A 17,173-nucleotide genomic window follows, 5' to 3' on the forward strand; every position below is an offset into this window, starting at 1 on the left:
CCTCCTCGGTCTGCCTTGGCTCCGGCTTCATTCCCCCACCATTGATTGGACCACCGGGGAGATCAGGAACTGGGACTCTGCCTGCCACAGGAAGTGCCTCTCCCCCCCTCCCAGTCCCATCAGGCAAGCCTCTGTGTCTCCCCATGGCCCCCGTCCTGGTGTCACACTGCCCCGTGCCAGGCCTCGCCCTCTGCCCTCCCTCCCCATTCCCACTCCTGCTGTACTGCCTGCCGTTGAGGAAACCCTCCATTCTTTCCCGGTGTCCTCATCCCAGGGGAGGCAGTTACCGGACAAAGAGAAGGGGAGACCTAAGGGGGGGGGTACTGTTACGCCTAGCGCTCCGGGTCCCCGCTCCTCCCCGGAGCGCTCACGGCGTCTTTCTCCCTGCAGCGCCCCGGTCAGTCCCGCTGACCGGGAGCGCTGCACTGTTTTGGCCGTTGGGGATGCGATTCGCACAGCGGGACGCGCCCGCTCGCGAATCGCATCCCAGGTCACTTACCCGTCCCGGTCCCCTGCTGTCTTGTGCTGGCGCGCGCGGCTCCGCTCTCTAGGGCGCGCGCGCGCCAGCTCTCTGAGACTTAAAGGGCCAGTGCACCAATGATTGGTGCCTGGCCCAATTAGCTTAATTGGCTCCCACCTGCTCCCTGCCTTTATCTAGTCTCCTCCCTTGCACTCCCTTGCCGGATCTTGTTGCCTTGTGCCAGTGAAAGCGTTTAGTGTGTCCAAAGCCTGTGTACCTGAACTTCTGCTACCCATCCTGACTACGAACCTTGCCGCCTGCCCCCGACCTTCTGCTACGTCTGACCTTGCCTCTGCCTAGTCCTTCTGTCCCACGCCTTCTCAGCAGTCAGCGAGGTAGAGCCGTTGCTAGTGGATACGACCTGGTTGCTACTGCCGCAGCAAGACCATCCCGCTTTGCGGCGGGCTCTGGTGAAAACCAGTAGCCTCTTAGAACCGGTCCACTAGCACGGTCCACGCCAATCCCTCGCTGACACAGAGGATCCATGACCTTGCCTCTGCCTAGTCCTTCTGTCCCACGCCTTCTCAGCAGTCAGCGAGGTAGAGCCGTTGCTAGTGGATACGACCTGGTTGCTACTGCCGCAGCAAGACCATCCCGCTTTGCGGCGGGCTCTGGTGAAAACCAGTAGCCTCTTAGAACCGGTCCACTAGCACGGTCCACGCCAATCCCTCGCTGACACAGAGGATCCACTACCTGGAAGCCGAATCGTGACATGCTGGTTATATCTGGACAGAGAATTGCCCTCTCAATACTTTGTAAACACCAGCGAGTGGGAGGATTGGGTGTTATGTAGCCAGGTTGCGAACGTGGTGGAACCCTCCGCCATTACTACACTGGGTCCATATTGAGAATTATGACATGCAATCACATAGTCTTAAAGATTTCCTATGCATTCCATGTTGGAAGATAATGAATGTTGTGAGTTCAAACGCAATAATGACCGCATTGGTAAGGGGAATGGATATTATGTCATAAAAGGGATGAGGAATATGGCCATTAAAGAGCTTTTTCATGCATCTATTCTTGAGGCATCTATTCCTTGCCAAAATCTGTATTTGCAAATTCTGCATTTTTTTTAAATCTAGCTTTAGTGCTTCTGAATTGACGGTGGATAGAGAATAAAAGAAATATGTTAAGGGCAATCAGGTGGGCATAAAGGAGAACTGCAGTGCAATATAACTTATCCCCTATCCAAAGGATAGGGGATAAGTTATAGATCACGGGGGTCGGACCCCCTGCGATCTCCTGTACGGAGCTGCGGCAGTATACTGGAAGGGGGCGTTCCGTCCCCGCATGACGCAGCAGCCGACACGCTTCTCCATGTATCCCATAGAGAAACATGCAGGGGGGTGTCTGACACGGCTTCCTGCTGGGGACAACATGACGCTCCCTGCAGACTGCCGCGGCCCTATACAGGAGATCACAGGGGGTCCCAGAGGTCCAACCCCCGCAACCTATATCTTATCCCCTATCCAAAGGTTATATTGCACTACAGTTCTCCTTTAAAGCTCTTGTATATGGTCTTTATAGAGGTGGATATCTTTCACAAATTTCCTCCTTTATGCCAGTGGGAACATGATCTGGGAATGAGGATAGTAAATGAAAGCTGGAAATCAGCATTTACAATAATGCAGCAGTCATTTCAATGTGCAAATCATGTGCAAATAATGGTTAAAAAAAGAGAGTTGTGGTCACACAGAAAAGGATTTAAAAAAGAAAAGAACTTCCTCTGGAGTGTATAGCAGCTGATAAGTACTGGAAAGATTAATATTTTTAAATAGAAGTAATTTACAAATCTGTTTAACTTTCTGGCACCCGTTGATTTAAAAAAAAATGTTTTTCCACTGGAGTACCCCTTTTAACTGGGAAGCTTTTGGGCAGAGTGTAGACAGATAATACAGGAGATACTAGGTAGTTATATTATATGGACCCCACATGTAGTATTATTGTTTTTGGAAATCGAGACAATCCCAGTTCAATAATATAGACCTTTTTTCTGCATTATGTGCACTATTGCCAGTTGTCAATGAAAATCGGTGTGTATTCCTAACAGAATTAGTGTATAGAATTAACAATATGATTATCTATGAAAGGGTGATTGCCTTAGGTAATGGCAGATATTCAGCTTTGCAGAAGAGGTGGGGTTAGTGGAGCTTAAAGGGGTACTCCGCACCCTTAGACATCTTATCCCCTATCCAAAGGATAGGGGATAAGATGTCAGATCAACGGGGTCCCGCTACTGGGGGCCCCTGGGATCTCGTCTGCTGCACCCACCTGTACGGCTTCCACCTCACACCGGCAATGCTGGAGGCTTCGGAGACCGACCACAATGGCGGACGAGCGTGATGTCACGACTCCGCCGCGTGTGACGTCACGCCCTGCCCCCTCAATGCAAGTCTATGGGAGGTCCATCACGCCCCCTACCATAGACTTTGGGGCGGAGTCATGACATCACGCTCGTCCGCCATTGTGGTCGGTCTACAAAGCCTCCAGCGTTGCCGGTGTGAGGTGGAAGCGGTACAGGTGGGTGCAGCAGCCTAGATCCCGGGGGCCCCCAGCAGCGGGACCCAGGCGATCTGACATCTTATACCCTATCCTTTGGATAGGGGATAAGATGTCTAGGGTTGCGGAGTACCCCTTTAAGGCTTAAAATGTGAGATAGGAAAGAGTAATAATCTCCAGAAGAAATAGAATCAGAGATTTTAGATATCTCATGTGTATTGTTCTGTATTATATTGTGTTGATAGTGTAAGGTATTGTATTATTTGTATGTATATTTTTGTGGTTGTGGTATGAAGTGCTAAATGGGGCTTCTTGCATGTACATATAAAAACTAATAAAAATTGGTAAAATGAGAACACTATCATGTCATATTATTATAAAACTTTTTACTTAAATGGGCACTATCAGATACAAAAACTTGTTATATGTTGTACATCTTGGCAAAAAAAGAACCTTTCTAAAACACTTCATAGGAAAATTGTATTTCCTTTTTATAGAAATCATGGCTTAAAAAAAATCATAGCTTTGTCCAAGCTGAAGCACAGGCATGGACAAAGTCCAGTAAGTGAGGGTGGGCTAGCACTCCTCTGTCTGATAGGACTCATCTGTGCTCTCTCCTGTCTGATAGGACTCCTCTGTGCTCTCTCCTGTCTGATAGTACTCCTCTGTGCTCTCTCCTGTCTGATAGCACTCCTCTGTGCTCTCTCCTGTCTGATAGTACTCCTCTGTGCTCTCTCCTGTCTGATAGCACTCCTCTGTGCTCTCTCCTGTCTGATAGTACTCCTCTGTGCTCTCTCCTGTCTCATAGAACTCCTCTGTGCTGTCTTCTGTCTGATAGGACTCCTCTGTACTCTCTCCTGTCTGATAGCACTCCTCTGTTCTCTCTTCTGTCTGATAGGACTCCTCTGTACTCTCTCTTGTATGATAGGACTCCTCTGTGCTCTCTCCTGTCTGATAGCACTCCTCTGTTCTCTCTCCTGTATGATAGGACTCCTCTGTTCTCTCTTCTGTCTGATAGGACTCCTCTGTACTCTCTCCTGTATGATAGGACTCCTTTGTGCTCTCTCCTGTCTGATAGCACTCCTCTGTTCTCTCTCCTGTATGATAGGACTCCTCTGTACTCTCTCCTGTATGATAGGACTCCTCTGTGCTCTCTCCTGTCTGATAGCACTCCTCTGTGCTCTCTCCTGTCTGATAGCACTCCTCTGTACTCTCTCCTGTCTGATAGGACTCCTCTGTACTCTCTCCTGTATGATAGGACTCCTCTGTGCTCTCTCCTGTCTGATAGGACTCCTCTGTGCTCTCTCCTGTATGATAGGACTCCTCTGTGCTCTCTCCTGTCTGATAGCACTCCTCTGTGCTCTCTCCTGTATGATAGGACTCCTCTGTGCTCTCTCCTGTCTGATAGCACTCCTCTGTGGAGGAGCTTATAACTTGATTTACTCTCACAATGATGGTGTGGGTACACAGGTATATGCCCCCTCCATTGCGATTGGTCTTGACAATTAGCTGGTGCATACTACAACAGAGGGTTTAGGGATCACAAGAAGACCCCAGACTGTTTTAATAGATTTATTTTACAAATCAATAACACATTGGTATACTCTTGGGATGGTTTCACACACAGCATTTTGGACAGTATTTGTAGCCAAAATGAGGAGTGGGTCCACGGAAAAAAAGGTCATATCTTATTGTTTTTCTTTTTGTTGACTCCACTTCTGGTTTGGGCTAAAAATACTGACCAAATAATGTCCAAAATATATTGTGTAACAGCCTAACAGTGTTTACTGCCCTAAATCTGTCCCTAATGGAACCAGGTTAAAGGGATTAAATTCTGAGGTTACATTGACAATGCAGAACAATAGGATTAAAGCATATTTATTTGTGGAAAGACTGAGAAACCTTTAACAATCATTATTTATCTAGGTAACATTTGAAATAAGACTTATGTGTGCAGAATGTGATTGTTACACATGAGATGAGAGCCTTTGATGTGGGTAATAGAAGACAAGTGTGGATTATGTATGCCCAGGTGATATAGACATGGGCATTGTCCTGTGAAGTCCCCAGTGACATCATAGATGATGTTATGTAATTGTCTGTTAAATTGGGTTTTACCAGCTGTGCTTTCAATCCCATTCTACCAGCTGACTGCACAACATTCTTGTAGCTCTCAGTATTCTGATATGTACTTTGATACAGGAAAAAAAACTATCATTCCAGTGAATTCACTGATATAATAGCATGAAGGATGTAAAGAGGATTTACAGCAATAATGGCCATATACTTTATACTTTTCAGAAGGTAGGACCCAGAGTCGGACAAGCTGTATTGGTGAGCAAGGCAGAAGTTTTAAAGGCCTTTCATTTTTTAATGCCCTTCATTTAGAAACTCATAAAATGCAGTTTATCAGGCTAAAAATGTCTACAATTTTTCAAAAATTGTGAGCCTTCTTTTCACATTTGGCTGCTTTTGGCTCTTTTTTGTAACTTTTTGTTTTTTGCTGGTTTTGCCCTATTTTCATCAGTTATTTGGGTTCCAGCAAAAGCTTTAGCCCTCGAAACGGCTGCTTAAAAGGAGATGTTTTTGGGACATTTTTGTCCATAAATATGTTCTAAAATATGTGCTGAAATATGAAAACAGCTTAAAGGGGTATTCCAGGATTTTTTTTATTTGACTATGCTACAGGGGCTGTAAAGATAGTGTAGTTCATAATAAAGTGTCTGTACCTGTGTGTGACGGTTTTCTCACAATTGTTATGTGATTTTCACTCCAATATTTATTTGTAACAGCATACAAAATGACTGTTGTCTCAGATTTTTCCCAGGTTGCAATGTGGCCGAGACCTGACTCACTTGTCAGCTGATGACAGGGAGCCTGTCTGCTTCAATGGGTGTAGGGATCGCTTGGTGGGAGAGAGATCAATCTGCAACTAATGCAACAGCTGTAGGCACCCTGATTGAAAACCACAGATCTTTTGAATAGATGCAGCTCATTTATGTTTCATTGGGTGGGGAGATTGATGTGTGGGAGGGAGGACAATGGAATTATGGGATTTGTAGGCAAAAAAGGAAGCTTAAACAGGAAATACCAGTTCACAAAATGTGTTATGGTAATCTCACAACATAGCCATTTAGCCCCAAGACAAGCGCAGATCCTTCCTAAGCATGTCCATTACTGTCTGCCAGGTATGTACTAAAATCACCTCATGCTGGATAACTCCTTTAAAAGAAGTCACACTTATTATGCAACTTGGCATATACAGCATTTAGTGTTAGTGAATGGCATATATAGCGTTTAGTGTTAGTGAATCCAATGGGCATTTTATAGGTGTGGTGTAAGCATGGTTTCCTAGGTGCACAGTTTATGAGTTGATTGATGACCTGAGTTTTTTTTTGCAAAAGTTTTACACAACATCCACCCCAGCTGGGATCAGGTGCAGACTGCACTTCACATTAGACTGTGCAAAAGCATCATACCTTGTTTGTAGTGAAAGCGTCCCATACAATCACTTTTCCATCCTATGTTAAAAAAAAAAACATGTATGCATAAGGCAGGTGGATGTCAGTGCAATAGAGTAAGCAGATTTACACAACATCAAACTATAAGACAATTATATAATTTATCCACTTTGTCAGTGTAACTTCAATACCCACTATAAGGCTGGCTTTCCACACAGGGTTTTTTCTGCAGTTTTTTTTTTTTTTTTTAAACTGACATTGTCTTTCAGCCAAAGTCAGAAATGGATCCAGTAGGAAGAAGTATAAGTCATTCCTTTATATTTCCCATTCCTTCTGACAACACTTCTGGCTTTGGCTGAAAAACTGCAATGACAGTTTTCCAAAAAATGCCAGAAAACAACCTGTGTGGAACCCTAGCCTAACCCTCACAATACCCAGTCTTCCCTATACAATGCTTTTTGTTATCCCATTTTGGATAGTTACCATGGAACCTGTAAAATACTGAAAAATACATTTCTTTCAGTATTTTCTGAAAGGGGTTCAAAGGGTTATTTCCCTGAAATCAAAATCATAGTGTAATTTAGCCTAAGGAGTGTAACAGCAATTTTGTAGCTATAGAGCTACTATAATTGTAATATCTGGAAAAACGCTTTTAATATATCATAATACACTAAGTCTTATTGTTAGTTCAACAATATAAAATATACAAATATAATATACTGATTGTGAAGTCCAAGTCATAATAAAACATTTATAAAAAAAAAATCCTGTACTTTGTTGTCTAGCACCACATCTGCATATGCCAGCAAACCCACAGATACTGTACATTACAAATGAGTCATTCCTGTTGGAAGGACAAACACAATATTTTGACAGTATTTCGGTCCATGATTCACAGGTTACCTGAGATGAGCTGACAATCCTTCTTTTGTCTTTGCACCAGTCCATGCAGAGCACTTTATTTCCATGGCCCTTCAATGTCCTCCTTGTTTTCATGACAAACTGGCCAAGAGACTCCACACGTTCAGCCACTTGATGTACTACAAAGGACACAACCAAGACCTTACACACAGCATTACACATATAGTAGAACCAATGGCTTCTCTTTATGTGATTATGAACATAGGTGTGCTAGCTGTACAACTTTATTTCCCTATAAAGCCTAAACTGGATAACTGCCTTTTTCCATTAAACTAATCAATATACCGATACAATGTAGTAGCTATTGGTTGATCATATATTTCATACATCAAGATGAAGAAGAGACAACAGATCCACTGAATGGTGGTGTAACTCTGGTACATTTGAACCTGCCACTGCAAGCATGAATCACAAATAATTCCATATAAATGATTCCCATTACATTTATTGATCATACTGTACACAATCAATACTGTCATCATATATATCATTGCATTCATGGGCACCAAGGACCATGGGCATACAAGAGTGCCCCCCCCCCCTCCCCATGCCAGACCAGTAAATATAGCCCTTGTCATGTTAGAGCACCACCTTTCTATCTTCCTAACAATCCACCAGTTATTATGAGCCATGACATTTACTAGTTAAGTACATGCAATCCAGTAGAACATTGGAAGCTGCTTTCATAGTGACAATAAGGACACCCTACCAAATGGGCCAGGGGCAACCTATCATATGCCCATCCCTGGCAAGTACATGAAAGGTTTAGATCTTCTATGGTCTATGTTGGTTGTTGACATGCAGAGCATTTCGAAAACAATGAAGCAATTATAAAAGGGTGGAAATCTCATGATGTATTAGGTCAGTTTTCCTGGAAGAGAGACTATTTCACAAGATATAATAGTATGTCATGTGCTTGTATGGGGATGGGGTAATATAAATCAGTAATGTACAGTACCAGGTCAGCTGTTGACTTTGTGACCTTATACATGTAATATTCTAGATGTACATGTTTAAATGGTCAAGAAAGTAAATAAGGAACAGAAGTTTATGTAGTAGATAGATTTAAGGGGTTTCCCCATCTGACAGATCCCCCTATCCACTGCATAGGAGATAACCATCAGACTGTGGGGGGTTACCGATCACTGGATCCACCCTCCCCACAGTCTCAGTATCTGGGACCAGTCTTCTGTTGGAATGGAGCGGCAGGTTGTGCATATGTGCCACTGCTCCATTCATTTTATATGGGAGCGGCTGAAAACAGCCAAATACTGTACTAATTGTTTATCACAGCTCCCAAAGAAAATGAATAAAGCCACAGTGCACATGTGTGACCCGCCACTCCACTCTTACAGGAGACTGGGGTCCGCATTTTTAGATCATGAGGGACCCCAGTGATGCTCCCGTCGCTCCCCTCTACAATCACATAGTTATACCCTGTGGGTAGATGTGACCAGATGGAAAAGCCCCTTTAATGTCATTTCTGAAAGACAAAGGTTTGCACACCTTTACTAACAGAATGCTAATTGAAATTAGACTATGGAAACATTTACCTTTAAATTAAGACAAAGGAAACTATCAAAATTATGGAAAAAAAAAGATATGTGACACTGAATGTAAAGAAGTAAGCAGTGTTTTGCTATGAGATTACACACCCTCATTCCAGATGACTGATCTTCACACCCAGGACAATCCTATTCTGCTCATCCCTCTGTTACATAAGTATTACATAATGATTCTATGAGGACATAAGGTTTACACTTAATAACCTGACACTGAGCTCAAAATATTTGTGTTTTGAAAACATTGAAGATTCTCAAGGAAGTGTTTGTATTATGTCAGTGAAGACAATTGAAATGAAAGGATTACAGATGTGAAACAGACCATATTAAGACGGCATGATGTGAAATAATATGTATACATAGACTTAGGCCTACAAAGACATGGCCGGCTAGAATAGATCCAGCCTATTACATGCAGGTACCAGACCAGACTAACCTCTTGACTATGAAGGTGAGACCTGTGGTAAGACGGATTGAGTAAGAGGTTGAAAGATCAAACTTCTCAAAACAGAAAATCTTAATGGCCTAACTTCTTATTATTTCACAGTTCTGTGCAAGAAATGACTGTTTCTATATCCTTCCTAAATTGCGCTAGCGGATGTTTAAGAAATGATTGTGGAATTCATTGAGAGACTGCAATGTCATTAACCATCATTAACAAAAATAACAAAAAAGGAAAACCAGGGAATTTTCATTGTTTGCTATTTCCTGAGCCCCTTTATTTACTGACTAATGTGATCCAGGTTCTCGGGACTCGGTATTGTTGTTCTTGTGCTGTTCTGTAGAACTTAAAAAAAATAATTGCAAATAAAATAATAATTGATTCAAAATAAAATTACACACTTTTCTACAGAGATGTATTTTCTATTTATGCTGATATTTGTCATGTTTCATGTGTTTTATATACCACATTTTTTTCTTGTTCTCTAACCTTATTCCCAGCTCTGACCCATCCTGAATCTATTTTTAGGAACTGTTGAACTAGTTCAGCTCAAGCTAGAATAATTCTATCAAAAGGAATACATTATGTATCATTGATTGTATCATTGATGGGTTTCTCCACCCATTGTAATTTTAGCATTTCCTTATATATATATATATACACACACCATTACGGTACAAGGAATACTACAACTAAAAATATCACCAATAGTTTAAGTTTTGAACACCCCCACCACATATGTACAACAGCGAGAAGGGTCTAATCTAGGTTTTAGTGTCACACTTTTAGACTGAGGTGTAATCTATGTAGAATGGAGAATTGAGAGGAGTTGACAAGATATTTACTTTATTATCTTGAATAATATGCTCATGTAGTTTAGTATACTGTATAATAATCAGTAGTAAAGTTGTGAAGAAGACTCTATCCCAGTGCTGCACACCACAAAGTCCAGAACAGCGGCAGAATAAAGTCTTCATTACCACTTTGCTACTGGTTGGACACAGGCTTAGGCTGCATTCACACCACGTTTTTGCAATACAGTTCCCATATACCGTATTTATCAGCGTATAACACGCACTTTTTAGGCTAAAATTTTTAGCCTAAAGTCTATGTGCGTGTTATACGCCGATACACTCCCAGGAAAGGCAGGGGGAGAGAGGCCGTCGCTGCCCGCTTCTCTCCCCCTGCCTTCCCTGGGGTCTAGAGCCGTGCTGCTGGCCCTTCTCACCCCCTGGCTATCGGCGCCGCTGCCCGTTCTGTCCCCCTGACTATCGGTACCGGCGCCGATAGCCAGGGGGAGAGAAGGGGCAGCGGCACCCATTGCCGGCGCTGCTGCCCCGTTGCCTCCCCCCATCCCCGGTGGCATAATGACGTCAATGCGCCGCGCCGTGCATAGCAAGACACAGGGGACGCACGCCGGAGGCCTGGAGCAGCGCGGACCCGTCCCAGGTAATTATGCCACCGGGGATGGGGGGAGGCAATCGGGCAGCGGCGCCAGCAATGGGTGCCGCTGCCCCTTCTCTCCCCCTGGCTGTCGGCGCCGCTTCTCTCCCCCTGGCTATCGGCGCCGGCAATGGGGCGCCGGCACCGATAGTCAGGGGGACAGAACGGGCAGCGGCGCCGATAGCCAGGGGGAGAGAAGGGCCGGCAGCAGCGCTCTAGACCCCAGGAAAGGCAGGGGGAGAAAAGCGGGCAGCGACGGCCTCTCTCCCCCTGCCTTTCCTGGGGGTGTATCGGGGTATACACGCGCACACACGCACCCTCATTTTACCATGGATATTTGGGTAAAAAACTTTTTTTGCATTTGATGTGGATTTACTCCTTCATTCCTTCATCTGTTGCATAGCCACACCAGGTTATCCCTGAGGAGGTGAGAGTGGTGATTGCATTGTTCTGGCGCCTTGGAGCGTGTTTGGGGAGGAGTAGCAAAAATGAAAAATGGTCAGAGAGGAAAGGGGTTAAATGGGAAATGTTATTGACAAAGCACGTCACAACTATGCTGTCATCGCTACCTGTGATGTCAAGAGGACCCACCAGCTCATGCCTCCTTGTTGACGATGGGGGCAGGGTTCACACATAGTATTTTGGTCAATATTTGGTCCTCATTTGGAGATTTGCACTCTTTTCAGACCTACTTTAAGTTTTAGCTAAAATACTGACCAAACTACTATGTATGAATGTAGCTTTAAAGAGGTAGTTTCAGGGGAAAGTGAATCTCACTGATTTATAATGAATATCTGTAAATACTTATAGTAATGATGCGGTTCCCAGACATTCGTTTCCCGATGTCCACTGATACGTTTTTTAATATGAAGAAATAAAGTGACATTTTTATGGGTTAGTGCCATTGACATTTTTTCCGCTTTGCCTTGACTTATAGTAATGTACTTTAGGAGGTGATATTTAATAAATAATTAATTATTAGCCCCATCTATCAATGTTCAATAAGCTAGACGATAAGGTTGTCTTCACATGTGCATTTTTGTTGTGTTTTTATGCATTAAATGCATTTGCTGTTTTGGTGTCATGATTTATTAAACTATATATGGCACTTATTTCTCTATGAAAAGTTGTGTGGCTGAACGCTTTTCAATATTTTGCTCTGTAGGAACACATGATGTACTGCCTCTTTGTCATATAAATTGTGCCATCGATGTACAACACGGTGGTATATGTTTGGGCCATATAGGCAAGAAGTAATAAAGAACAATAATACAAGAGGCCTTATGTGGTTTGAGGGCAAATGTACAGTAGACATTTCATGACCTATGCACTGAAATCAGGGTTGCCACCTTTCTTGCTAAAAAATAAATAAAGTACCGGCCATGCTAATTTGCATAATTAATTATATATGCGTAACATCACAGGATACACATATGCGGGGGGGGGGGGGAATTGTGTCCCATTCTGACCCCTATAACTTTTTAAATTCTCCTTATACGGGCCTGTATGAGGGCTCATTTTGTTGCACCCCGATCTGTAGTTTTTAACAGTACAAATTTTTTTTTATGTGACTTTTTGATCGTTTTTTTTTTTTTTTTTTACATAAATTTGGGAGTTGCCGTTAGTTACTAACTACAACTCCCAGCATGCCCTGATACAGCCTGTGGCTCAGCAGCTGCCCCAAACGAAGTCTACAACTCCCAGCATGTTGGACCATATAATAGTATATAGTATAGGTCAGTGTTTCCCAACCAGGGGTGCCTCCAGCTGTTGCAAAACGACAACTCCCAGCATGGCCGGACAGCCAACGGCTGTCCGGGCATGCTGGGAGTTGTAGTTTTCAAACAGCTGGAGGTGCTCTGGTTGGGAAACACTGATATAGGTTATAGTGCAACATTACGGGAATGGGAGGATTGATTAGATAAATACCGGCCATTGCATTGCCAGGATTTTTAATATAAAAATACTGGCAGGGTGGCCAAAATGACGGCCAGGTGGCAACCTTAACTGAAATTGATGAAATGTTTACAATGACCTGCATTTAACTTTAAGTATGTTTTTTTTTTAAACTTTTGGATTAGGAAAATATTATTGCAAGAATCTACAGTGCACAGGGGCACAGTGCACTATATATACTGCTATTTTGTTTATGTTTAAATTGTTATACAGTGGACAGCGGCCATCTTAGTGTAATGTATCATCCGGTTATTTATTCTAAATAATGTCATAAATAGCACAAGTTCTGTCGTTATTGTGTTTCTAAATATTGCGCTCACACACAGCATCTGATTCACCCTCCTGACCTCTATACGGTACAGTGACTCAATGACTGTACGTGTGCGAAAAGAATAGAAATTCTGAGAAGTGTGCAGAAAAGGGAGGATTTTGTACAGTGCATGAGATGATACAATAGCTACAGTACATGCATGCTGGATGATACTGCGGCGTTCCAGAGCAAGAACCCTACAAGCCTCAGTGACCGGTTACAGACACAATTTGTCTGGATCTTCCCCCCTGTCATGTCACCAGCTCTGGTGACTTCCAGCTGAGTCCCTGAGCAGATGTCACAATGCACAGACACAGCCATGAGCATACGTACACTCCACATCATGCAGCTTGGCTCTCTCTTCCTCCAGCTTCCCTTTCAGGCTTTCTGCCTCATTCTTCAGGGAGGCCAGGGTCTCGTTCTCTTGCAGTCCCTCGGTTGCCATCTTGAGATAAACAAGAGAGAGAAGGTTGGAGGAGAGGAGAGGAGGGAGGTGGAAGTGGAGCAGTGTATGATGGGGATGGCTGCACTATCAGGGATGCTGGAGCAGCAGCTGCTTGGCTGGAGACAAGTCTTTTTTTTTTTCTTTGCAACAAGAACAGCTTTATTTGGTCAAATACAAAAGAGCATTTGTTATCTTTTTGCTATTTCTAAACACGGTATCATCAATATTAAATTACAACACCGTAATAGGGAGATGATTTAGCTTTACATATTCATATATTGAATCATTGTAAAATAGATACATATCTATTTCTGAATGACATTAGGATTGTGGATAAGAGAGACTATATATGCAATCATGCATCAATTTTTTTTCGCTTATACGTAAATGCCTTCTCCTATTTCCTAACTAGTTATATTATTTATCTTTTTGCTACCTGTTTTGTTATTTTATACATGTGCTTCTACTTAAAGGAGTGGCACCATCTTAGGTAACCTGGATCTGTTTATCCCTTTAGAGGAGAAATGTGGCGCTAAACTTTTAACTCCAATAGTGCTCGGGCTGCAATAACTAAAAAAAAAAAATCAGCTTCCTAAGTTCCCCAGTTGCGCAAGTATGGGCGTCCCGTTCCTCTGGTGCTGCTTGGGTCCCTGCTTCTTAGGCTCAGAACGTCACACAGCGATGTCCTGCCTCGGCTGGTGATAGGCTGAGCGCACTGTCATGTAAGGAGCCAACCTTACATGAAAGTGTACTCAGCCTATCATCGGCCAAGGGGGGATACGCTACAGCCGTCGATACGCTGAGCGCAGTGTGACGTTTGAAGCCTAAGAAGCATGGACCCAAGCAGCGCCGGAGGAACGGGAGGCCAATACCGGCGCACAGGGGGAACTTAGGAAGGTGAGTAAAAGTTTTTTTTGCAGTCTGTGCACTATTGTAGATAAAAGTTTAGCGCCGTATTTCTCCTTTAAGTGTTACTGTCATCAAAAACAACTTTTGGAGTAGGTGAAGGTCGGCACTTCTGTGGTAAGTGGAGGACGAGGAGTAATCAATGCATAGTAGAAAAAAGTCCCAGCACTCACCAAATATCAAGCAATGGTAGTTTTATTCCATAGCCAAAATAACAGGTTGCGTTTTGGCCTCGCATCCTATTCTTTTGGATATGGAATAAAATTACCATTGCTTGATATTTGGTGAGTGCTGGGACTTTTTTCTACTATTAAAAACAACTTTTGACATGTCAAAACTTCTTAATCGCAGCAGGGTCTCACTCCAGGTGACATTGCGCAATGCTCCCCGGCCGGGCAAGAGATTTGTAAGTTTCTCTGCATATACTCCTATGTAAAGAAATGTACAGATGTCTTGGTTGGCATCTGTTGGGTTTCTGTCTGGAGTCTTTTATTTTGCAGGATTCTAAAGGGGCGAAAAAATAGTGCAGAGGTTTTTTTTTTGTTTTTTTGTCCTTTTAATTAAACAGAATCTTCATTGCAGGCCCCAAACAGCACCTTCAATGCAGAAGCGAGCAAAGCTGAACATCGATGCACATTATTCTTACAAATAAGATTTAATGTGAATTGTTCAATGGGATAACAGAAATGTAAGGGGTGGCTTCCAGCTGAAGGCTTAAGACGAATATAAGATGACAGACGCATTTTAAAGAAGACTAAACAATGCTATTAAGCCACTGCAGTTAAAAGGATGATATTGTCTTTTTATGGGAGAGAGAGCAGTTGTCACATTTAGTGCATGAATGGGTGTACTAGGTGCATGAGCATTGTGACAAGCACAAATGTCTGATCCACAACGAAAACAAAAACATGGGTGAACCAAGGTGACACTGACAAATAAATAGGGGAGTTATGCACTTGAGGTGAAGTTACTTTTTAGTGCAAAGGGAAGATACAGGTATGCATCTATAGGTGGAAGGGAGTATTAATGTGCAGTAATGTGAAAACGTAAACTAGGCTATTGTCAATTGCATAATTTTTCTTACTGTAGAGTAGCTCTGTAGGTTTATTTTTATTTTTTTAAATCAGAGAGTCATTCTTCCACCTAAGCCAGCATCAGTATCAGTCAATGAAGAGACAGACATGTCTGCCAGCTCCAGCATCAGCCAATGATAATGATGCTGCCTGTGTTAGCCCAGCTTTTAACTATGTGTACATCTTTAATGCGTACAGATAGTGAAACTACACAGCACTGGATGCTATAGCCTGCTGGGACATCCGAGGCAAGTAGCTTTTTTTTTGCTGCCAGTGCCACATATAGGGACAGTAAAGGGGTACCATAGTCTTATATACTAGGGCAGTGTGAGAGTCCCTACTCTATAGGGACAGTGTGAGAGTTCTATCTACAGATAGTGTGGGGGTTCTATCCATTATATAGGGACGGTAGGGGGTCCGATCCACTGTACAGAGACAGTTTGGGGGGTCCAATCTACTATATAGGGATCATGTGGGGGTCCAATCTACTATATAGTGATAGTGTGGGGGTCCTATCTACAATATAGGGACAGTGTGAAGGGTCCTATCCACTATATATGGACAGTGTGGGGATTCTATCTACTTTTTATGGACAGGATGGGGGTCATCACTACTATATAGGGACAGGGTAGGGATCTTTACTTCTATATGGGGCAGTGTGGGTCTCCTAACTACTATCTGGGGGCACATAGGGAGGGGATATCTACTATATGGTGGGGACAGAGGTGGATCTAACTATTATATTGGGGTATAGAGGGGGTCTATCTACAGCAGGGCAAAACACTTATTTAGTCAGCCACCAATTGTGCAAGTTCTCTGACTTAAAAAGATTAGAGAGAGGCCTGTAATTTTCATCATAAGTATACCTCAACTATGAGAGACATAATGAGAAAAAACATCCATAAAGTCTGATTTTTAAAGAATTTATTAGCAAATTATTGTGGAAACTATGTATTTGGACAATAAGAAAAGTTCATCTCAATACTTTGTTATATACCCTTTGTTGGCAATGGCAGAGGTCAAACATTTTCTGTAAGTCTTCACAAGGTTTTCACTCACTGTTGCTCGTATTTTTGCCCATTCCTCCATGCATATCTCCTTTAAAGCAGTGATGTTTTGGAGCTGTCGCGGGGCAACACAGATTTTCAACTCTCTCCAAAGGTTTTCTATGGGGTTGAGATCTGGAGACTGGCTAGGCCACTCCAGGACCTTGAAATGCTTCTTATGAAGCCACACCTTTGTTGCGGTGTGTTTGGGATCATTGTCATGCTGAAAGACCCCGCCACGTTTCATCTTCAATGCCCTTGCTGATGGAAGGAGGTTTCACTCAAAATCTCACAATACATGGCCCCATTCATTCTTTCCTTTACACGGATCAGTCGTCCTGGTCCCTTAGTAGAAAAACAGCCCCAAAGCATGATGTTTCCACCCCCATGCTTCACAGTAGGTATGGTGTTCTTTGGATGCAACTCCGCATTCTCTCTCCTCAAACATGAGTTGTTTTTACCTAAAAGTTATACTTTGGTTTCATTTGATCATATGACATTTCCCCAGTCCTCTTCTGGATCATCTAAAGCCTCTCTAGCAAATTTCAGATGGGCCAAGACATGTACTGGCTTAAGCAGGGGGACA

At 43.1% G+C, this 17,173-nt stretch overlaps 1 protein-coding gene across 1 annotated transcript in view; it reads right to left on the minus strand.

The window, feature by feature from the left end:
* The window catches only part of GNB5 (G protein subunit beta 5), a 51,309-nt gene extending 37,636 nt beyond the window's left edge, over positions 1-13,673 (minus strand). The window contains exons 1-3 of the mRNA XM_056572325.1: positions 13,451-13,673; positions 7,387-7,523; positions 6,502-6,543 (exon numbers count right to left, since the gene is read on the minus strand). Coding sequence (XP_056428300.1) covers positions 6,502-6,543; positions 7,387-7,523; positions 13,451-13,562 — 291 coding nt within the window. The 5' untranslated portion in view covers positions 13,563-13,673. The remainder of the gene's footprint in view (positions 1-6,501; positions 6,544-7,386; positions 7,524-13,450) is intronic.
* Between the last annotated feature and the right edge of the window lie 3,500 nt (positions 13,674-17,173).

Source organism: Hyla sarda, chromosome 4, assembly GCF_029499605.1.
Source record: "Hyla sarda isolate aHylSar1 chromosome 4, aHylSar1.hap1, whole genome shotgun sequence".
Classification (NCBI taxonomy): domain Eukaryota; kingdom Metazoa; phylum Chordata; class Amphibia; order Anura; family Hylidae; genus Hyla; species Hyla sarda.